The sequence below is a fragment of the Pelodiscus sinensis genome, chromosome 4 (assembly GCF_049634645.1).
Source record: "Pelodiscus sinensis isolate JC-2024 chromosome 4, ASM4963464v1, whole genome shotgun sequence".
Classification (NCBI taxonomy): domain Eukaryota; kingdom Metazoa; phylum Chordata; order Testudines; family Trionychidae; genus Pelodiscus; species Pelodiscus sinensis.
In genome coordinates, this window is record NC_134714.1 from 102313494 (window position 1) to 102337191 (window position 23698).

At 41.9% G+C, this 23698-nt stretch overlaps 1 protein-coding gene across 7 annotated transcripts in view; it reads right to left on the bottom strand.

The window, feature by feature from the left end:
* PARVA (parvin alpha) overlaps positions 1 to 23698 on the bottom strand; it is a 256682-nt gene that overhangs the window by 155381 nt on the left and 77603 nt on the right. For 6 of the 7 annotated variants that reach the window (XM_075927863.1, XM_075927862.1, XM_075927860.1 and 3 more), the window contains 2 exons: positions 1638 to 1727; positions 1468 to 1538 (listed from right to left, as the gene is read on the bottom strand). In XM_075927863.1, the coding sequence (XP_075783978.1) occupies positions 1468 to 1538; positions 1638 to 1727 (161 nt within the window). Of the gene's footprint in view, positions 1 to 1467; positions 1539 to 1637; positions 1728 to 21340; positions 21737 to 23698 lie in introns of those variants that run through there. The other variant, XM_075927861.1, reaches the window with a different exon arrangement.

Here is a 23698-nt window from a genome sequence, read left to right on the forward strand (position 1 = left end):
CCCAGAACTGGACACAATACTCCAATTGAGGACTGATCAGCACAGAATAGAGCGAAAGAATGCCTTCTTGTGTCTTTCTCACAGCACTCCTGTTAATGCATCCCAGAATCATGTTTCCTTTTTTTGCAACGGTGTCACACTGTTGTCTCATATTTGGCTTATGGTCTACTATGACCCCTAGATCCCTTTCTGCAGTAGACAGTTGCTTCCCATTCTGTGTGTGTGAAGCAGATCGTTCCTTTCTAAGTGGACTATTTTCCATTTGTCCTTATTAAACTTCATCCTCTTTACCTCAGACCATTTGTCCAGTTTGTCCAGATCATTTTGAATTATGACCCTATCCTCCAAAGCACTTGCAACCCCTCCCAGGTTGGTATCATCTGCAAACTTAATAAGCGTACTCTCTATGTCGATATCTAAATCATTGATGAAGATATTGAACAGAGCCGGTCCAAAAACAGACCCCTGTGGAATCCCACTTGTTGTGCCTTTCCAGCAGTATTGTGAACCATTAATAACTACTCTCTGAGAACGGTTATCAGCCAGTTATGCACCCACCTTATAGCAGTCCCATGTAACTTGTATTTGCCTAGTTTATTGATAAAAATATCATACGAGACCATATCAAATGCCTTACTAAAGTCTAGCTATACCATGTCCACCATTTCTCCCTTATCCACAAGACTCGTTATCCTATCAAATAAAGCTATTAGATTGGTTTGACATGATTTGTTCTTTACAAATCCATGCTGGCTGTTACTTATCAATCACCTTATTATCTTCCAGGTGTTTGCAGATGAATTTCTTCATTACTTGGTCCATTATCTTCCCTGGCACAGAAGTTAAACGGACTGGTCTGTAGTTTCCTAGGTTATTCTTATTTCCCTTTTTATAGATGGGCACTATATTTGCCCTTTTCCAGTCTTCTGGAATCTCTCTCGTCTTCCATGATTTTTCAAAGATGATGGCTAAAGGCTCAGATACCTCCTCTACCAGCTTCTTGAGTATACTAGGATGCATTAGATTCCTGGTGACTTGCAGACATCTAACTTTTCTGGAGATGTCTGTGTACTATGATGTTCTGGTTTAGTGCTCTGACCCTAGCAACCTGCCTACAAGAAAGCAGCTATGCTCTGCCTTCTACCAGTCTTGGTTACTTCTTGCAGAGTGACTCCAACACATGGCCAGTCCCAAATTTCCCCCAAACTGCTTGTTTGGCTTCCTCCATTTGTCTGCTGGCAGTTGGTGTCAGGGCTGTGCCCCAGAGCAGCAAAGCATTCAAGCACCTAGAGTCACAGGGCAGACAGGAACACACACTCTCAATGATCTGGATTAAATCCCAGAATACCGCATGTGCACTATTAATTGCTAATACAGTACTGTTCATATGAAAGAAGTCAGGTAAAAGAAATAAATTAGCTTCATTTGTACAATGAAATCTGAAAGTGGGTGCATGCTTTCCATTACCTTCATTAGCTCTTGTAATTTGGGATCACTTCTTGAATTTGGATCAATCATTGTTCGGACTTCATTTTCCTCTATAATTTGTATTAAAAAGATATTACAAAAATTGAACATTTATAACATTATAGTTTATATAGGCTCTTATGTCAAGATGTAAAATTATTGTGAATTACCCAGCATCGTGTCCTCAGGGTCTAGTTCAAATGGAATTGGACTGAGAGGCAAATTAATGGCATTTATTCCTTCTTCTTGTAGTTCAGATACTAGAAAATGAAAAAGAAGAGCTTGGTCAAATTTTAATCAATTTTTATTTATTATTTCACTCCCATTAACAGCTACTTTAATTATATTCATTTATTTGTAACAAAGAACATGAACTTGTTGCCTTGGCCTCTTGGCAACAAAACTAAGAGGAACAGTCCAGCAAAAACTTACTCACATGAGTAGTTCTTAGACAGGTAATTACACTGAGGTCAGTGGACAAACAAAAAGAATTTGTAGGATCAGGTTCATTCTTCGTCAAGTCTGAAAAGGCTTAGCTCACATTTCTTATGGTTAATGAACTGGTACTTAACACTAACAAACCATTTGGGCTAAGCGATAATCATTTCCACCAGCTACACTACTTTGGTATGTGATCTTTTCCAGGCGAATGATTAAGCAGAATCAGACCAGGGTGCTCCTGCTCCATTATAATCACAATGCATCAAGAAATGGGAGATAGCCTGTTTCCTCCTGAATTGGTACTGATCTGGTGCCCCTACACTTTGCTGCTAAAGGTTTTGGCCCAGTTTCTCAGAAGTACCCAAAGAGCATTGGACATAGGTGGGGAAGGAAACAGCAAATGACCCCTTTCTAGCCCTGGTCCTAAGGCTGGCTTTGTCTCCAGCACAGTTTTAAATAGATCTGTTGCCAATATACCTCAGAGGCTGTTTTAGTAGCCAGAGATCACCAGGTTGTGTCAATGCTCATGTCAAGATTCCTTTTCCCCATACGTGTTACTGTGCTAGGGCACAGAGATCATAAGAGAGCCACTACCAAAATCTTAATTCACTAGATTTCCTGAAAACTTGAGGAACCATCTACATACTGAATCACGTAAGTTTAGGTCTGTTTATATCCTACTGCAAATCAGATTAGATTTGAGAATGAAGCCCCTTGTTTTATCGATGAGAAGTAACAATTAAGCCCTCAGCATCTGTGGTCATTAATTTTCCAGTGCACTTTCTGAAAAACACATTGTTAGCCTAGTTCTCCAGGTCAGAGTTTAATCTGACTAACTTAATTTTACCAAAATTTTTACTGAAGTTTCAACTAGACACTGTATTACTTTTGCCCTAAGCCAATGCCAATGTTCACAGTCAAAGAGTAGCCAACTTCCACATCAGAAGTGGCACATTCCAGCCACGGGCAATTCAGTTAAAAAAAAAAAGCAGTGAGGTTGGAAAAACTGGGTGGAGGAGGGGAGACAACAGTTAAGAGGTCCTCAATTCTTTTCCGTGGTCTTGGAAAAATAATATGTGTGTGTGTGGTGAGGAAGGGGGGCTCAGATTGTCTATTTTAACAGAAAAATAATGCTGACAATAGCTCCTTGGATTGTAATGTATCCTCTGAAGCTGAAGACTGAGAGCAATGGACCAATCTAATTTCTCATGTGGCTCCAGTGAATTTAGAGGAATTACTGCAGGGCTGATTTTGACACAGCATGTACAATCTCAGTAACTGGTTATACATAAAGGCAATTGTTTTTTTAACTGCTAATGTCCCCTGGAGACAATCACTATTTGTTTTATTATCCCATTTGATTTTTATGCTGTAAGATCTTTATGGGCATAAAAGCTTTAGTGAATAACAGACTTCTGCACAAAGACCTCTATGTACTAAAATCTTTATGCCCATTAAACATTTCAGCACTGAGGTTTGTAGGTGGAAAACTTTATTCACATACATTCTGATAAAGGAGTATAGTAAATAAAATCTGTTAAAGCCAGCTGGTTCCGCCTCCCAGATGAGTTGGCTGTCAGCCAGGTCATGCCAACTTACTGGCCCTATATGGGCAGAAAATATGAGACGAAGCAGCTAGCTTTTGCACCTAGTATGAGATAGAGAGGAAAAGAGTTAATCCTTTCCCCATCGAGAGACAATGGCAGAGCTGGCTGACACCTCACCCAGGAAACTGAATACACTAGTGCTATATTAGGCATATTTTTTAACATCTACATGTCCAATGTTGCATCACAATATGGTAGCAGAATATCAAGAAGTAAGAGCATACCCAACTCGAACAAGCAAAAATACCCAGCTAACTTAAATCATATGGCTGATGTCTCACAAATGTTATTATAATTAAAATCTGTATGGTTTGGTAATTAACTTCAATGCACACAGGATTTCACTGATAGGCACAGATCCTACATATGTGAATACTCCCACTGAACTCAATGATACTATTCATATCTAAAATTACTAGATATTTTGTAAAATTACAATCGTGAGGCTACAGTGAATATAGTGCAAATGAAACATGACTCTTCTCTCATTTGTATTGGTTATACACAAGTATAATTCTAATGATAATGAAGTTACTCCTTATTTTGCGTGCACAAACACACACAAATATATAATTAAGTAGGGATGTAAATGAGTAGTCGATTAGATGATTAACTAATAAGCCAAGGCTTATCAGTTAATCTAGTCGACTACTTGCATTTACCCTCCTTGCTGCCTCTGGTGGTTGAACTATAGAATCATAGAGCTAGAAGAGACCTCAGGAGTCATCAAGTCCAGCTCCCTGCCCAAGGCAGGCCCAATCCCAACTATAACTCCCCTGATTGCTGCTTCTGATACAGAGGCAGCAGCATGAGGTAGCAAGGGCTCCAAGGAATAGGGCCAGATTGCATTGGCTGCTGGCTCCGCCTCCCGGGACAATAGAATAGTCGACTAACCGCTAAGAATTAGTCAATTTTTCTATTACTCTATAATTAATATTGAAATGACCATTCAAAAATAAACGTCATGTCAGGTTGTGTGAGCTGAGGATGAAATGTATTACATAATATATCGATAGGGTTTCTAAGAATTGCCATTACAAACCATTATTATATGCCTAAGAGTTTATAGTTCAACCACCAGAATTCGATTTAGATTACGGATCTGCATACCACATAACATTTCAGTGGAGTAGTCCATTTTAAAATGGTATTTTATTAATTTATTTATGTGTTTTAATTAATTGTCATGAAGAATCATTTAACTAGTTCTAGTACTTTAATAAAAAACCAAACATATATAGGTTTGAGGGAACTTTTGTGATTTAATTATGACATTTCACAAATGAATGAGACATAAAATAGTGAAATGTCCTGTACTATTAAGAGGAAAAAAATAACCCAAAGGACAGACTGGGGTTTAAAAATGAGATGTTGCTTATGAACAGTGAGGTTATTTTTGCTTTTAAAAAGTGTAAAGATTTTTATTACATTCTTGAATACACAGATCTGATTCACTGACACAAAACAGCCGAGTGGTGCAATACTGCCACTGGATCGGACCACTGGAAGGTTTCTGCTCCTACTTCTCCCAGCCCCCTGGCAAAGGAGGCCTGGCTGAAGAAAAGAGGACACAGTTAAGGCACCCTGCACTGCAGCAATCACTTGCTGCCAGAATGGCCCATTGGGATCTTGACAGCTAGTCTCAGTAAAACATCCACCAGAGACTCTACTATTTTGAGATCACAGCATCAGGTGATGAATGCAAAATACACATTTACAACGCTGCCTCCTCCGCAGTGCCGATTGCTGCCCAACTGCAGCCAAGGAGCTAGGTTATCATAAGCTAGTTCTCTCAGTTACATTAATGTAAAATCAGGTGTAACTCTGCTCTGACTTCAATGGATTTATGCTAGTTTTATGCTTGTGTAACTGGGATAAGAATTCATACCTATATTCACAAAGTTGCTTATATGGGTATAGTGCTGGGTGGCCGTACGAGTTTAATTTACCCTTCCTGTGAGATCAGTGAAGTCAGTGGAGTTACACTCGGCCCAGAGAAATCGCTTCTCATATTGACAATGTCTAATTCCCATTTAAAACTCTAGCTAAAAGTTCCCTCAATGGTTACAAACTTATGATTATCCTCCACATGACAAATTCATCACTGGAGTAAGTAGGCACAGTTCTACAGATCTTAGTTGTCTTTGATTATGCCCACAATGAATTTGGCCCCAAAGCTGTGGAGCCCACAGGCTAATCTCAACAGCAGCCATAGCTGATTTTTACAGCTGGATAGCATCTTTAACAGTTTAGAAAATCTAGCATTAGAAGGTCATAAACCTATGTTAACAAATCCACGTGAGTGTTATGAGCCAAATTTTACCCTTTGATGCATTCATCCAACTGCCATTGAAATCAGTGGAAGTTGATGAGCATATATGAAAATGGAGTACTCCCTGCACAGTTTAAAATGGCTTAATTCCTCTAGTACATGCACCATGCTGCTCCACACAGCATTTATTAGACAGTTTCATTTGGGTTTTTATGTATTTATTTTTTTTGTCAAAAGCATTACACTGTTCTGTTTAGTATGAAGGGTTTTATGTTATTCAGACTTGAAGTAAACCTCTTAAAATATAACTGAGCTCAGAAATGCAATGTTAGCTGATATACTTGCTGTGGTTTGATACATATGCTACAATAGAATCCTAAAACAAATATATCATGAGGTAGCATTAAAAGTGTTCTCCTCTGTATGCTGCAGCTTTTTCTTTCCACAGTGTTACTCGTGCTACGCTTACAAAATTAAATCAAGTGTTATAAGAACAAAGACTGGATTCTGGGAGTATGCCACTGACTTTCCAGGAAGTACATTTGGACTGTAATGTTTGAAGAGCTGATGTTGGAAGGGTCAGTATCAAGTGTTCAAAATCATGAGTCAGGTCCCAAACAATCATGAAGGGTTTTTATTTGTAAAAGATAAATACAGGAGGGGCTCCTTTTTTGTTTGTTTTCTAGTTTTAATACCATTGAGGGGTCACAAGTTCAAGCTTCACTCTGTGAGGGCTAGAAATGTGCTTTGATTTCATTCTGCTGCATTCACATGACTCCAGGAACTGGGGCTTAACAAAAACTAACCAATCAGTTGAAATCTAGAGAGTAATCAAACACTGTCACTCTTACTCAGGCTGGCCATGGGCCTCATATGCAGTATGTCCATCTCAAATTATTCTTGTTTGTTATAAGAATAATTGAAAAACAGTTGCCTCACTGTTGCCTCTGTCAGACTCAGAGTTGCATACACTCCCACACATCAAATATAGATGTACCAAATAGATACTCTGTAAGCACCATACTTAAACTAGAAACAGTCAATAAAACAGTCAAGTAATTTCAGCTTTCAATGGCAAGTATCTAAATCAGTGGTTTTCAAACTATGGGTTGTGACCCAAAACTGGTCGTGGAATGTTGGGTCCGGGGTCTCATTGCTGCAGGATGATCAGGTGACCAGTGAGGGTGCTAAGGCCGGCTCTCTCCTTATTCCCCTTTCCTTTTTGGGGCGGGGAGGGGTGAGGGGCGGGAAGCTTGGGAAAAAATAAGAAAGTACGAGAAAATGGGAAGGAAACCTACTTTCTCACTAAGCAAATGGTCTGGTAGCACTTTCTCACTGTTTTTTTTAAACTTTTTTTTCCAATTGGATAAACAGTAAAAGTGCAAAAGCTTGTTTTCCCCCACTTTCCTTCATTTCCTTTTTAAAAAACTTCCATCCTTAGAGTAACACAAGGGGAAAAGAGATTTTTTTCCATATCCAGAAAATCCACAGTTTTCAGAGGAGCAAGATTTAAATGGCTCATTCTACCCTCAATCTGTCTGCTGACACATAGGTTTTCTGGGGAGCATCTTTAGCTCCAGAGTCTCAATTCTGTAAACACTTGTGCATGGGAACAGCTTTGCTCACTGGAGTTGTTTCATTGACTTGAAAGTCTTTGCTGCATCAGATATTAAGAATGCCGGTTTAATATTTTTTGTTGAAAACTAACAAGTGATAAATAGTCTGGATCGGATCCTCTTTTGGTGTAAATCAGCATAGCTCCAGGAAGTCCTTAAGGGTACCGTAATTTACATCATTTGAGGACCTGGCCCAATAGGACCCTAATTTTCCTTTCACGTACTCTAGTTGTACACTAATATAATTCTGCCAATTGCTAGGGTTGCCAGGTATCCGGTTTTGAACTGGACAGTCCAGTATTTGAGCTTTCTGTTCGGGAAACAAATTGAGAAAATATAAGTGTTTGGTATTTTCTAAATAAGATGTAATGTAGTTTGTGATGTAATGTCAAGTGTGTCTGGTATTTTTGTTTAAATCATCTGGCAACCCTACAGTGATTGCAGAAAAATTACTCCTGATTTATACCAGTGTGAGAGAAAATCTAGACTCACTAGTGGGGTACGAGAGAGGGGGAGACTTTTTTTAAGATGCTAAAATTAATATTTACAAATTATACCATTTTTCAAGCAAACTGGATTAACTTTGTGGATCATTCAAAACATTACATCCTATTAATACCAGGACATATCATCAACTCATATAAGGAAAAGAAAAGAACAATTTAATATGGGCAGCTCAACCTTAATTTGGAGACAAAGGAACCTCACACAAAAGACAATGTATATACAATGAATCTGAATTTACATATGATACTGAACTGATCCAATGAATATGTTGATGTTTACAAGTTCACAGAATATGACATGGCGTCCACCAGAAATCTGAAATTCACAGCACAAAACAGCATGAACATACACAAAGGGGCCATTTCATATGAGGATCATTGTCTAAAATGTTTTCAGAACATAAATCTTAAGTTACAAATGTTACTCTCCATTCATTCTCAGACATAACAAATGAAGGAAGAAATGCAGAGATATACTTGCAGTTGAAAATGTTTTTCAGGAAATGATCTTCACAGGAATATCATTCTCATTCCATTAACTGCTGACTCCAAGCCAACCATTTGTAAAAAGTAAATATGCAAACTGGGCTACAATAATGTGTGTCACTTTAATGTTCCTGCATTCAAAATCATTCTAGAAAAAGTATCCATTTTCTTTGGATGTTTTATTCCTCCATTAAACAAAGCAAAAAATGATATGTGGATGTTGAAGAAGGGAATCCTACACTTTAATTTTCTTGCATATAGTACAAATTAAATGTGTATAGCCTTGAACTTTTCTTAGCTGTCTAAAGCTATTCAGTAGTACTCAAATAGTGTGTGCTGGTATCTGACTTCTCCCACGCAATAAGCAGAAAAAAACAAATTACACATCAATAAGAAGACTTATGAAGGATAGAAGAACTCCTAAAAATTAACTGGTACTTTTCCTTTACCATGTGACATACAGCCCCACTAACCTTTGCATGCTTTCAAATTCCTGTTTAGGATAAAAGACTCTTTTCGGCATTCCCTTGTAATTTATAACAGGTAAGAAATGATGTTGTGCCAATCTAATGTTGGTGCCAATGATTCCATTCATTCCTTTGGATTCTCTCAACAAATCTATTAAACACATACAAGCTTTCAATATGCTTGAAAAAAACACCACGTGGGATAGAGAAGATACACAGATAAGATACCAAATTATATTTTTTCCCCAGATGGGCAAATAGTACCGATCAGATATTTTATGACCTCTTCACATGTCTATCAGAACATACCATGACTAAAAAAGCATCTGGATGGAAGCTCCTGGAAATAGCCTCAATTTCTAATGCCTTGTTGGCGCATACACAAGTCAGCAGTGGCAGGGGACTGCTGCAAATTATTATTTGGTCTGCTCCTGATACCACTGCATGAAAAACTAATATTTAATATTGAGACAAATCTTTTGCCAACTAGGACTTATTGTTCTCACTATGCACTCACATCGCATCCACTCAGAACTTCATAGAGATGGCAATGTTAGAAGTTAGCTCCTTTCCCCAAAAGCCCAGGTTTCTGCCACTTCAGCTAAAAGAAAATCTTAGCTGCCTGCAGCAGAACAGTTTATTACAATATTTGGGTTCCAAAAATTGAAATAAATGGGGAATGATTTTATACTAATGTTTTCTGAATTACCAAGCAACTAATAGTAATGTATCCAACATCAACACAAGGCATTCATACAGAAAAGACAAAACCAAAGATTTGTTCCAAGAAGTCTTTTCCAGTTCAAAAAGTTCTGTCTATTTCTCAGAGCAATCACAAAAATAGTTCTCAGGAATGTAAGGGCACACATTTGTTCTATTAGTAGGGTGATGAGGAATCTTCTGCTCATTTCTGAAAGAGAAAAACTAATGCTAGCCCTACTGTATTCCCATCATCTGCTTCGCTTTTTTTTCCCCAAGTGGGCTTAGGGATATGATTACATATATGTCACATTTGCAAGAGAACTAAAGTCCTTTTTCAGGCCAGATACATAGTCTATGAATGAAACAGAACTGTAGTTCTGAAACTGCAGCTACTGGACCTGTTCTATCATAGGGTATGTCTAGACTGCATCCCTCTGTCGGCAGAGGGATGCAGATTAGGCAGGTCGACATTGCAAATCAAGCGGGGATTTAAATATCCTGCACTTAATTTGCATTAAAATGGCCACCGTTTTTGCAGACTCAGCACTTTGTCAGCAAAAAGCGGCAGTCTAGAGGGGGAACTGTCGAGAAAGAAAGCCTTTTTCGACAGATCCTGTAAATCGACCTGCCTAATCTGCATCCTTCTGCCGACAGAGGGATGCAGTCTAGACATACCCATAATGGTCAGACATCTAGTGGTCTCAAGAAACGTCTTCTTCACAGAAGACCAGGAGTTTTACAGAACTTCCAGATTTTTTTTCTGCCATGAGGATCTTTGAGTTTTTCTCCTTTGTGACTTCTTTGCTATAAAGTTAACCATGATAAAATACATGGATGATACCTAACTAGAAGTATCTCATCCTCAAAGGAAGACAGGATGAAAGTGACCTGAAGAGATTAGAACAGAGAAGGATTCAGCAGACAGGTGTGATTTATTTGTAGTAGCCTGTGGCACATGCTCATATCCTTCACTAGCCTTATGTCTAGTTGAACATCTTGTTTCAGTAATACCACCATTTTAAATGGGCACACTATTAGACTTATGCTGTACATCCAATTTTAAAAATAATCTTCAATGTATTTTCATATTTGTAAAATTTAATATTTTTGTGTTATCTCATGTGACCCTGCCTGCTCTCTACAATTCTCTAGAAAGTCAAGACCTACAGTTTGAGAATCAGGATCTCAGATAAGCCACTTCCTCCTCAGGGCAATTCAATATGAGATCCTGCTTAAAAAGTTAGTTTCTGTTTAAGATTCTTAGTTCAGGCACCTTGCAGCAACTGGGGTCTTTTCTTCCACCTCATCACGACTACCATTTATTCTTATTTACATAGCCTAATTGCTTCAGGAATTTCCCATTTGATTTTTTATTTTCTTACAGTCAGCAGATTCTATGCCCCATAAAGAGTTTTTGAATCATCTAGACTTTAGTATTCTGTTTTGTAATTTATTGCTGCAAGAAAGGATATAGTTGCACATTTTAATGTCAGGGAGATAACATGTAGTGTCTATCAAAATATGCTCATTTTAAGGGCCAGAAACCTTGACAGTGCCCTTTTGCATAGAAAAGCCATTGGAAACCTGCACGTTGCTGACCCAGGGTACGTCTAGACTGCAGGCTTCTTTCAAAAAAACTTCTTCCGAAAGACAGCGTCCACACTTCAAAAGCACATCAAAAAAGCGATCTGCTTTTTCGAAAGAGAGTGTTCACACTCATTGGACGCTCTCTTGTATGTAAGCTGTGATTAGTATGGACGGAATGGCCACCAGGGCACCTGTGCTTTTTCCTGGAGGCCTCTTCTTTTGAAAAAACTCCCTCTTCTGCATCCACACACACCTTTTTCCAAAAGAGCTCTTTCGGAAAAGGCATTCTTCCTCGTAGAATGAGGTTTACCAATGTTGGAAAAACCCCTCTGTTCTTTAGATTTTCTTTCGAAAGAACACAATTGCAGTGTGGACATTAGTGAAGTTTTTCCGAAAAACAGCCATTTTTCCAAAAACCCCTGCAGTCTAGATGTACCCCCAAAGACATAGTATAATCAAGTATTAGTGTAGCCTGATTATTGAGAGGCCATGCTGCCATGCTTCATGGTTGAGAGGCCACAGGATGTGTCCTGGGCTCTATTCTTGTTTGCAATGTTAGACAAGTTTATCCTTCTTCTATAGAAGAGGAATAATGCTACTTTCCTTAGGTACAGTGGCCTCATGAGGCGCAGCTAATGTATATATAGTTAGAGCATTCAGTTCCTCTAATGAATAGTGCTGCAGTAACATCATATGTTATTAAGAGTAGTGTATGAAAAGTATGCAACTTGAAAAGTAAGAAAAGTTGGAGCATGTGTTAAAAGATGATACAGCAATCTCTCTCTACTAAGGGAACTGATGGGCAAGAGAGCTGGCTGTATTTTTAAAGAAGCCTTACTAAAGGGGCAGGACAAACCATCCCAATGCGCAGTAAGAAAAGCAAATATAGTAGGCGACCAGCTTGGCTTAATAGGCAATCCTTGGCCAACTTAAACACAAAAAGGAAGCTTACAAGAAGTGGAAACTTGGACAGATGACTAGGGAGGGGTATAAATATATAGCTCGAGAATGCAGGGGAGTAATCAGGAAGGTGAAAGCACAATTGGAATTGTAGCAAGCAAGGGACGTGAAGGGTAATAAGAAAGGTTTCAACAATAGAAGATGGCCAGGGAAGGTGTGGGATCTTTACTGAATGAAGGAGTGAGAGAAGGGCCTGGCAGCACAGGGGCTAAACAAAGCCTTTTTGCCCAGCTAGCCCCGCCCCACTTTACCTGCAGCCAGGGGCTACCAACTCACAGAAATTTCATTTACAGACAAAATGGGAAAAATGTACAGACTTTACGGACATGTCCGATTTTGGCTAATTTTTTACGGACTGTCCATAAATTTACTGACGATTGGCAACCCTGCCTGCTGCCAAGGCCAGGCCTGGAGGGAGGATAAAAGAAAGGAGCCTGGCTCAGTTAGGGGCTGACAGGCAAGATAGACAGGAGTGTAGTTCTGCGTGGACAGCCACAGGAGACCGTAAACCTTCAACCCTGCTACCCTGGGTCATGGGAAAGAGGGGAACCTGCTAGAACCCTCTCTAAGAGGGAAAACTTAGACTCTTGGAGCTATGCCCCAAACTTAAGGCCTGGACTAACATAGTAGGCCAGAGTTCCTAGGCCCTAGGGCACCAGCGGCAGTGGTCTGCCAGAGAATCCTAGGGCGTAACCACTAGCCCACCCCACTGCCAGGGAGACCAGGCCACAGGGAAGAAACCTAGTGACAGAGGGTGTGGAAGTAGCTGAAGTACTCAATGCTTTTTTGCCTGTCTTCAAAGACAAGGACAGCTCCCAGACTGCTGCATTAGGCAGTATAGTACAGGAAGGAGGTGGGCAGCCCCCCAGTGGAAAAAGAACAGGCTAAGAACTCTTTAGAAAATCTGGACATACACATATATCCATGGGGCTGGATATGATGCATTCAAGAGTGTTTAGGACATTATCTTTGAAAACTCATGGTGATCGGGGGAGGTCCCATACAACTGGAAAAAGGCAAATGTAGTGCCCATCTTTTAAAAAGGGGAGAAGGACAATCCAGGGAATTACAGACCAGGTCAGCCTCTTCTCAGCTCCTGGACAAATCGTGGAGGGGATCCTCAAGGAATCCATTTTGAAGTAGTTGGAAGAGGGGAAAGTGATCAGGAATAGTCAACATAGATTAATAGAGGGCAAGTTATGCCTGACTAACATGAATGCCTTCTATGACAAGATAATTGGCTCTATGGACATGGGGAAGTCAGTGGATGTGATATACCTTGACTTCAGCAAAGCTTTACATATGGTCTCCCACAATATTCTTGCCAGCAAGTTAAGGAAGTATGGATTGGATAAATGGACTGTAAGATGGACAGAAAGCTGTCTAGATTGTCGGAACCAATGGATAGTGATCAACCGCTCAATGTCTGGTTGGTGGTCGGTTTCAAGTGGCATGTCCCAGGGGCCAGTTCTGGGGCCAATTTTGTTCAACATCTTTATTAATGACCTGGATGAGGGGATGGATTGAACCTTCAGCAAGTTTGCAAGTGACACTAAGCTAGGGGGAGAGGTAGATATGTTGGAGGGCAGGGATACGGTCCAGAGTGACCTAGACGGATTAGAAGATTCAGTCAAAAGAAATCTGATGAAGTTCAACACGGACAAGTACAGAAGAATCCCAAACATTGTTATAGGCTGGGGACCGGCTGCCAAAGCAGCAATTCGGCAGAAAATAACCTGGAGATTACTAGGGATGTAAGGGTATGTCTACACTGCAAAGTTAATTCAAACTAAGACACGTTAGTTCGAATTAACTTTGATAGGCACTACACTAGCGCTCCGTTAGTTCGAATTTAATTCGAACTAGCGGAGCGCTTAGTTCAAACTAGGTAAACCTCATCCCACGAGGACTAAGCCTAGTTCGAACTTACTAGTTCGAATTAAGGGGTGTGTAGCCCCTTAATTCGAACTAGTGGGAGGTTAGCCCACCCCAGCTTGCCCTGGTGGCCACTCTGGCCCACACCAGGGAAACTCTATGCCCCCTTCCCGGCCCCGGACCCCTTAAAGGGGCACGGGCTGGCTACGGTGCCCGTGCCAGGTGCAAGCCTCCCAGCACCCAGCTAGCAGACCCAGCACCTGGCACGGCTCAAGCCAGCCACCCGATGCCCCCCAGCCCTCTGCCTCTTCCCGGGACCAGGCTGGCGGCTCCCGGGAGCTTGCCCGGGACCGCAAGAGGCGGGCACCCGCCTGGGCTAGTGCGGACATCGTGGACCTCGTCCACGACCTCTGCACTAGGCACAGGAAAGTGGCCGGCTAAGGCAGGAGAGCTGCCAGCCTGGCCACCCAGGAGCAGGTGTGCATGAAAATCAAGGTGGTCCACTGAGACCCCTGACCCTGAGCCCAGAGCTTAGAATGGCCGTACTGGGTCAGACCAAAGGTCCATCTAGCCCAGTAGCCTGTCTGCCGACAGCAGCCAACCCTAGGGACCCTGGAGGGGATGGACCGAAGACAGAGACCAAGCCATTTGTCTCTTGCCATCCCTCTCCAGCCTTCCACAAACTTTGGGCAGGGATACCACTGCTACCCCCTGGCTAATACCACTCCATGGACCCAACCTCCATCACTTTATCTCACTCCTATTTAAACTCTGTTCTAGTTCTAGCCTTCACAGCCTCCTGCAGCAAGGAGTTCCACAGGTTGACTCTTTGCTTTGTGAAGAACAACTTTCTGTTACTAGTTTGAAGCCTGCTACCCATTCCTTTCCTTTGGTGTCCTCTAGTCCTTCTATTATGGGAACTAATGAAGAACTTTTCTTGATGCACCCTCTCCACCCCACTCATGCTTTTATAGACCTCTATCCTATCCCCCCTCAGTCTCCTCTTTTCTAAACTGAAAAGTCCCAGTCTCTTTAGCCTCTCTTCATATGGGACCTCTTCCAAACCTCTGATCATTTTAGTTGCCCTCCCCTCTCCCACTCTCTCTCTTCCCCTCTCCCACCTCCTTTTGCCAGTCTCCCCGAGTTTTGTTCCATAAAGAGAGATTCTATTTTTGACCACACATTTTCTTTATTTTGTACATCAGGAAGGGGGGCTAGGGAAGGGTAAGTGGAAGGAGGTGAGGGAGGAATGGGGCACGAGCCCCCGATGGGGAGGACTGGGATGGCTCTGCGGGCTTCTGGGGGTGGAAGCTCTCCTGCAGCCCCCCAATTGCCCTCTCTCCCCAGATGGCAGCCTGCGGCAAGTGCAGCCGGTCTGATGGCCTAGTGCTGTGATGTGCCCAGTGTGGGTACTCCGGGCAATCCAAGCCAGGACTGCTTTGCAAGCGGGGCACCCCTGAGAACTGTCTGTCCGGGGTGGGGGTTGGGACCCTTTAAGCGCAGCCCTCGGCTAGCCTGAGACAGCATCTCCACGCTCTAAGTCCTCCTCTGATGCCCTGCCGGCACTGCTTCCGGCCATCCTTAACCCCGGTTCAGGGTCCACTTAATGTGGACATGCTAGTTCGAATTAGCAAAATGCTAATTCGAACTAGTTTTTTAGTCTAGATCCGTTAGTTCGAATTAGCTTAGTTTGAATTAACTAATTCGAACTAAGTTAGTTCGAATTAGCGCTGTAGTGTAGACATACCCCTATTGACTAATCGAGTAGTTGACGGAAATTCCATTGACTACTTGATTAATTGATGATTAATTGAAATGTAACATCCCTAGAAGATTACAGTGAATGAGAATCTGGATATGAGTCAATAGTGTGCTCTTGTAGCCAAGAAGGCTAATGGCATATTAGGGTGCATTAGTAGGAGTATTGTCTGCAGAGCTGGGGAGTGATTATTCCCCCTTATTCGGCACTGGCAAGGCCACATCTGGAGTACTGCGTCCAATTCTGGGCCCCCCACTACAGAAAGGATGTGGATGCATCAGAGAGAGTCCAGTGGAAGGCAACAAAAGTGATTAGGGGGCTGGCGCACAACACATGAGGAGCGGCTGAGGGATTTGGGATTATTTGGTCTGCAGAAGCGAAGAGTGAGGGGGGATTTGATTGCAGCCTTCAACTTCCTGAAGGGAGGTTCCAAAGTGGGTGGAGAGAGGCTGTTCTCAATGGTGACAGATGACAAAACAAGGAGCAATGGTCTCAAGTTGCAGTGGAGAAGGTCAAGGATGGATATTATAAAATATTATTTCACTAGGCAGGTGGGGAAGCACTGGGATGGGTTCCCTAGGGAGAGGGTGGAATCTCCATCCCTAGAGGTTTTTAAGTCCCAGCTTGCCAAAGTCCTGGCTGGGATGGTTTAGTTGGGTTTAGTCCTGCTTTGGGAAGGGGGCTGGACTCAATGACCTCCTGAGGTCTCTTCTAACCCTAAGTTTTTATGACTCAATTCCTTTATATACCCGGCAAGTATGCCTTATTTTCAGCTGCCTTTTTGGTGCACTTTGGGAAGATACCAAAGTTTGTATAAATTCGGCAGTTTCCCTGGCGCAGAGAAGTCCTCACCCAGCTTTAGCTCTGCTTGCTCCTGACGAGGGGACAGCATCACAGACTGCAGCTTGTATTTTCTCTTTTCTTTTTCCAGCTTTTTGGAGAAAAGAGTTTGGGGTACCCTGGGGTTGGTTTCAAGTGTCCACCCCTGTTTGTGGGTTCAACTTGATGGTGGCAGCGGATTCCCCAAAATCCGGGTATTAGGATTTGGGGGGGGGGAGTTTTTGTACCAAAGCTTGTAGAGATCAGGTTATGGGATTGCTTTTGAGGGCCCCCCCCCACTTCTGCATTCATCATGCCAGAGTGGGGAACAGTCTTGACAATCATCAATACTGATTTGTGGGTCAGCAGACAGATATGTCTACTTGAAAGCAAACAACAGGTATAGAGTGAAGCATAATCTGACCAGGGCATGTGGACCTTGTTGAAAGACATAACACAAGGGCTAAAATGAACGATTGATAAGGGAATAGATGTGGGATGATTTTCAGTTGGCACTACTCTGCAGCCTCTTCATGAAGTATTAATTAGGTAGAAATTAGTAATAACATGCCCAGAGCATTCCCATCCATAGGAAGGTTCCAGGTGGCCGACCCACACCGCATGCAACCCCCCGCCCTCAGATGGGATGATTCCCCATATTGAGGTTAGTTCCAACCTCATCTGTTGGGCTCAGGCTGGCATGGAGGGGGGACCTGGGGTTGGCCCCTCTGCAGTTTCTGTGGCAGTCAGAGCCGTGAGAAGCAGAGAGATTTGGCAGCCTGCTCTGTGCTTTACCATCTTACAGCCATGTTGCTCCACTTCACAGTGGTGGCAGGAAAAAGAGTAACTTGGCCCCAGCCTGCTCTACTCCCCTAGCTGCTGTGCTGCTCTGCTTCCTACATCTCCTGCTAGCACGGTGAGTGGAGGGGACTGACCCCAGTTGCTGCCCTGCATGAGACCCCTCAGTAATCCCCCGAAGTTGTATCACTCAGTGGAGCGGGCTTTGGAAAAGAGGTGCAATGGGGGTGGGAGAGAGCAGACAAGGGCACGATAAGGCGGAGCAGCAGTGGAGCAGGGGTGAGAAAAGGTGAGGCCCAGATAGAGGGGGGCTGTCCTGGGCCCTGCATCCTCCTACAAACAGCCCTCAATATGCCCAGAGGGCATGGCATTAAGACATGTGACTCCTTTGAAACAAAGAGTATAAATGTTAAGTAAAATGCCTCTGCAAGGGTGCACAAGGAAAATCGTTACTTAACCTCTTGAGGGGCCTGTGAGAGTACTAAACAAGAAAGGCCAAAACTCTGTTCTGTGGGCTCGAGTGTGAACCAGAAGTTTTCAAGGCAACTAAGACCTTGCTTTGAGGAAACCTGGGACAGATCAAGTACATTAGAGAGAAGAGAAGAGAAGAGAAGAGAAGAGAAGAGAAGAGAAGAGAAGAGAAGAGAAGAGAAGAGAAGAGAAGAGAAGAGAAGAGGAAGAAGTTTTCATCTAGAATTGATAGCTATATCTGTTCTGCTTGCCAATAAGAATATTCTGTAAAGCCAACATAGGGTATGTCTACACTGCCACCCTAGTTCGAACTAGGGTGGCTAATGCAGGCATTCTAAGTTGCAAATGAAGTCCGGAATTTAAATATCCCTGGCTTCATTTCCATCTTGCCAGGCACCACCATTTTAAAATCCCCGTTAATGCGGACTCCGTGCCCGCGGCTACACGCGGCTACACGTGGCACGGAGTAGGTTGTTCGAATTAGGCTCTCTAATTCGAACTACCAGTACACCTCGTTCCACGAGGAGTAACGGTAGTTCGGATTAGAGAGCCAGTCCGAACTACCTACTCCGTGCCGCGTGTAGCTGCGGGCACGGAGTCCGCACTAACAGGGATTTAAAAATGGCGGCGCACGGCAAGATGCAAATGAAGCCCGGGATATTTAAATCCCAGACTTCATTTGCAACTTCGAATGCCTACATTAGCCACCCTAGTTCGAACTAGGGTGGCAGTGTAGACATACCCATAGCTATTAAGGGTGTATGTTTTGGGAATGGAGGTTCACTAGGGAGAGTGCACTATATAACCTTATCCTGCTTGTGGCCTTCTTTCTCCATAAACTGTTGTACATTGATTATATTGAATCAGATTTTCTACTGTTCAGCACTAGGTCTGTAAAGATCTGGTTTGACAGCTCCATCCTTAACACCTATACCTAATGGGTGTGTCTAGACTGGCAAGATTTTGCGCAAAAGCGGCCGCTGTCTACACTGGCTGCTTGAATTTGCGCAAGAGCACTGACTTTGTAATGTACAAAATCAGAGCTTCTTGTGCAAATGCTTTCACGCTCCCGCTCGGGAAAAAGCCCTCTTGCGCAAGAATACTTGCGTAAAAGGGCCAGTGTAGACAGGGAAGAACTGTTTTGCGCAAAAAAGCCCCGATGGCTAAAATGGCGATCGGGGCTTTCTTGCGCAAAATCGCGTCTAGACTGGCCACAGATGCTTTTGCGCAAAAGCAAATCTCTTGCGCAAAGGCACTTGCCAATCTAGATGCGCTTTTGCGGAAATACTTTTAACGGAAAAAAATTTCCGTTAAAAGTATTTCCGCAAAATCATGCCAGCCAATGTGTACTAGCCATAGTTGAGATTCTGGGCCAATACTACTTTTTTCAATTATGGTATTCATGCTGTGCTTTGAAAATTAAACTGAACATTTAAAAAGTTGTTCTCAGGAAACTTGGAGGCAGAGCAAGGTCCAAATGGCATGGCTGGGAAACCAATACAAGAGTCCAGTTTCCTGGTGAAAGTGAGTTACCCTTCAATGAATACAAGGAATGAGACAGCCCTTTCCATTTTAAGCTCTCAACAGGCTTTACCAAAGTGAATAACTTTAACTTCAACATGAGAGGGAAATAGAAAATTATTACTGTGCCCCTTATTCTGATGGGAGAAAGTGTTACACAAAGGCTACGTCTAGACTACATCCCTTTTTCGGAAAAGGGATGTAAATTAGACATATCGCAATTGCTAATGAAGCGGGGATTTAAATCTCCCACGCTTCATTAGCATAAAAATGGCTGCCGCTTTTTTTTGGCATGAAGCTTTGTCGGAAAAAAGCGCCAGTCTAGACGCTGATCTTTTGAAAAATAAAGCCTTTTCCGAAAGATCTCTTATTCCTTATTTCAAGAGAGATAAGGGATCTTTCAGAAAAGGCTTTATTTTTCAAAAGATCAGCGTCTAGACTGGCGCTTTTCTCCGACAAAGCTCTGGGCCGAAAAAAAGCAGCAGCCATTTTTATGCTAATGAAGTGCGGGAGATTTAAATCCCCGCTTCAATAGCAATTGCAATATGTCTAATTTACATCCCTTTTCCGAAAAAGGGATGTAGTCTAGACGTAGCCAAAGAGATTAAGGGAAACATTTTGAGCCGCGTCAAGGATCAGCCTCTCTGCTCCTGTAGAGATAATCTGTACCTGTAGAAGGGAAGCTAGGCATTTAAAAATCTATCAGTAGTGACTAGCCTGCAGTTACACGGGAACAGTTTCCAAACTTCTTGATTCCAAATCCTGTACCATAATCACAAGATCATCCCAACTCTACATCTCAGCTTTGGGAATCTTCATCGTGCTCTGTGAATACTCTTCATAAACCCTTCCTAAATCCTTTTGTGCAATCCCAATCTGCAGTAATTTATTTCTAAAATCTATCCACCTGCTCTAAACTCCAATTGTCTCTTTCCAAAGAAGTTTTGTACTGGCATTATTTGTTTGAGTACAGTATTACCATGTTGTTAAATTAGAAAACAAGTAGTACACAATACCAGCAACAGCATTATCAGAATAAACTGCTATTGTGAACTGCACATTCTTGCGGTTGCTTTTTCCCCCAAAAATACTCTGAAAAAGAAGTAGCTCATAAAATCATTTGCTACTACTTATCAAGCAGAACTATAGCTTCAGAAATAGCACCCTACAACATACTGCCTGGTAAATGTACATCACTTACATGCTTACTGGAATTAAGTAATTCTACTGAAGATTCAAAGTTTTGCCACTTTATGTTGGACACACATGTTAGAATCTGAGTAAATAATCTTAAATGGGTTTTCCTGTACAGCCTTAACACAAATTCAGAGATCTCCAAACAATTTCCAACCTGCAGATGTTTAAGTCATAAATATTGATATAATTTCAAAACCAGTTTATTTAAACTGCTTTAAGTACCAAAAGGGCTTGGGGATTGAAATTACTTAAAGCTATTTTTATATTAAGAAATGTTTAATAAAGTAATACAAAAAACTGAAATCCCCTCTGCCATACAACCCATTTGAAAATCTGCATTTGAAACATGCTTCTGTCTAAACAAAACATTTTATCCCCATGTTGAAATTCAGACTCTGAAGTTTATTTCATATCATTTTCACACTGGTTCAGATATTACTAAGTGCCTGATCTTGAACTGACTGAAGCTAATAGAAACACTTTGACCTTCAGTGGATTTAGAAACTAGAAACAAATCTTAGTTAATATCTCATATTGTAAAAATATTTTAGTCCAAGAATAATATTTGAATTGTACAAACTACAGTATTGTCTTCCACTTTTAATTGGTGGGAGTTCCACAATGAAAAGTCTGGCCAAGGTAACAGGAGAAAAGCCAACCACCCTTAATTTTAAAATATTAGAAAACAAAAATGAACACCCACAACAAAAATGCAGATAGAAAAAGTAATACTCAGACACCACAGAAATCAAAATGACAAACAATGGCAAGTAGTGTAGGATCTCCTACCTTTAGGGCAAAGGGCTCCACAGCCCATTGTACACTGTCCAAGTCACCCTCATTTTATCTGCACAAGGAGAACTAGCTGTCTGCAAGGTATTTTAAGACCCTTTCCTTGGAGGCCTCCTTTATGTGGCGGTTCTGTGAAGCTGTATTTGTAGCTGTCTAGCTTGTTTTCCAACAGAACACTCCTGATACCTCTCAGCTCAGTGCATCACTTCAGAACAAATGACTGACTGCCTATATAATTTAATATGATGCCACATGAGACTCATAGACCATCTGCAAAACAAACTAAATCTGCCTTCCGCAGCTTGGCAAATTGTCTGGAGAGCTAAGAAGCAGATTTGACTATATCTTTTGTTACCTCTTATATGATCAAATGAAAGACTAGAATAGCTTCTGTAAGACATGTATTTTCATGCAATCTGAGTCTAGTTCAAATGCGGACTAACTGGTATCCCCTCCACCCACAATCTGGGATAGAAAATCCTCACCATTATCCTAAAAGGATGAGGCAGAACAGAACAGAGACATGGCAACAGGAAGCAAAACACCTTGATATTTGCCTGTGTTGGTTTTGGAAATCAGATGTACAGAATGATAAAAGTGGTTAAAGAGTGAAAATCAACACAAGCAGCCAAATCATTAAAATAGACATCCAGAAAGTGAAATGTAAGTGTAACACAATACAAGGGAAGTTGAAATTGCATTTCTACCAATTGTGCATGGTCTACATCTATAGGTACTACTTCCACGGAAATATATGGCAAAACTCTATCAGGCAGAGAATCAGGACTTCAAATGGAAGTAACCATATACAAAAAGTTGGGGGAGGGCAAGAAGTGAGAACATATGACTTCAACAGGACAGTAAAACATCAGGGAAATGAAAATATGTAACCCTCTTCACCTCGAGAGCGACTGTGGCTCAGTAGAGGACCAGATGAAATAATAATCAGTTTTGACTTTGCGTCAAAACTGAATTGCTATGAAGATATTAAATAACTAAAACCTTGAAGGAGCTGTAAAAGTTTTGAGTGTCTGTTTCCACGCGGAGCACAAGGAGGAAATGACACATCCTGGCTCCATCCTGAGCAATAGAAAGTGGTTACCTTTCTGATTTCCATTTAAATTTCACAGGAATTACTACTGCCAAAGTAATAAATGGACATTGTGAGGTGCTTCTTACTCAGCGTTATCCAGCTGCACTACAAACCAGTATTCACCCATGGTCCTGGTTCTGAAATGGTGCAGCATAGAAAAGATACAATGTATTCTATACCTTGTGCCTTGCATCACACCCATAGTGGTGTACCTGGGGGGAGCTTTAGGTGGAGCACTTAACTCACCTTAGTGAAAACACTGTGGTTGATTGGCTGTTCATTGAACTCTAGCCTCCATTCTGGAAGTTCTGTTGATGTTTAGCCCACTACAATAATGAGCGCTATGTACCTGGCATATGGAAGCAGCACCCACTTCCTCAAAGCAGGAAGGTGGTAGTGCTGCAATGCTGCATAACATCAGTTGATTGTAGAAACAATTAGATAAAATACCAAGTTTCCTTGGTTTCTCCTCTGATTTCATCTTTAAAATACTGCATGCATTTACCATAGTTCCAGGAGGCCCCTATTTAAATTAATGGGTGTCATTACAGTACTATTCAGCGGACAAGAATAAGAGCTTTAAAATAAGCAAAGTGGGGTTGTTTTCTGAGGGTATGTCTACACTGCAGAGCTTTTCCAGAAAAACAGCCATTTTTCTGGAAAAACTACACTTATATCCACACTGTTATTGCGTTCTTTCAACAGAGTGGGGGGGATTTGATAGCAGCCTTCAACTTCCTGAAGGGAGGTTCCAAAGACGATGGAGGAAGGCTGTTCTCAGTAGTGACGGATGCAATGGTCTCAAGTTGTGGTGGGAGAGGTCCAGGTTGATATTAGGAAAAACTATTTCACTAGGAGAGTGGTGAAACACTGGAATGGGTTACCAAGGGAAGTAGTGGAGTTTCCATCCCTAGAGGTGTTTAAGTCTCGGCTTGACAAAGCCCTGGCTGGGTTGATCTAGTTGGGATTGGTCCTGCCTAGAGCAGGGGGCTGGACTTGATGACCTCCTGAGGTCTCTTTCAGCTCTATGGTTCTATGATTCTATGACAGAAAGTCGAAAGAACACAGGTTTTTCCGACCGCAGTAAACCTCTTTCTACGAGGAAGAAGCCTTTTTCAGAAAAAGACGTGTGTGGATGCAGAAGAGAGTGGTTTTTTGAAAGAAGAAGCCTCCAGGAAAAAGCACAGGTGCCCTGGTGGACCACTCCGTCCACAGTAGTCACAACTGAAATGCAGGGTAGTGTCCAATCAATTGAGATGCTA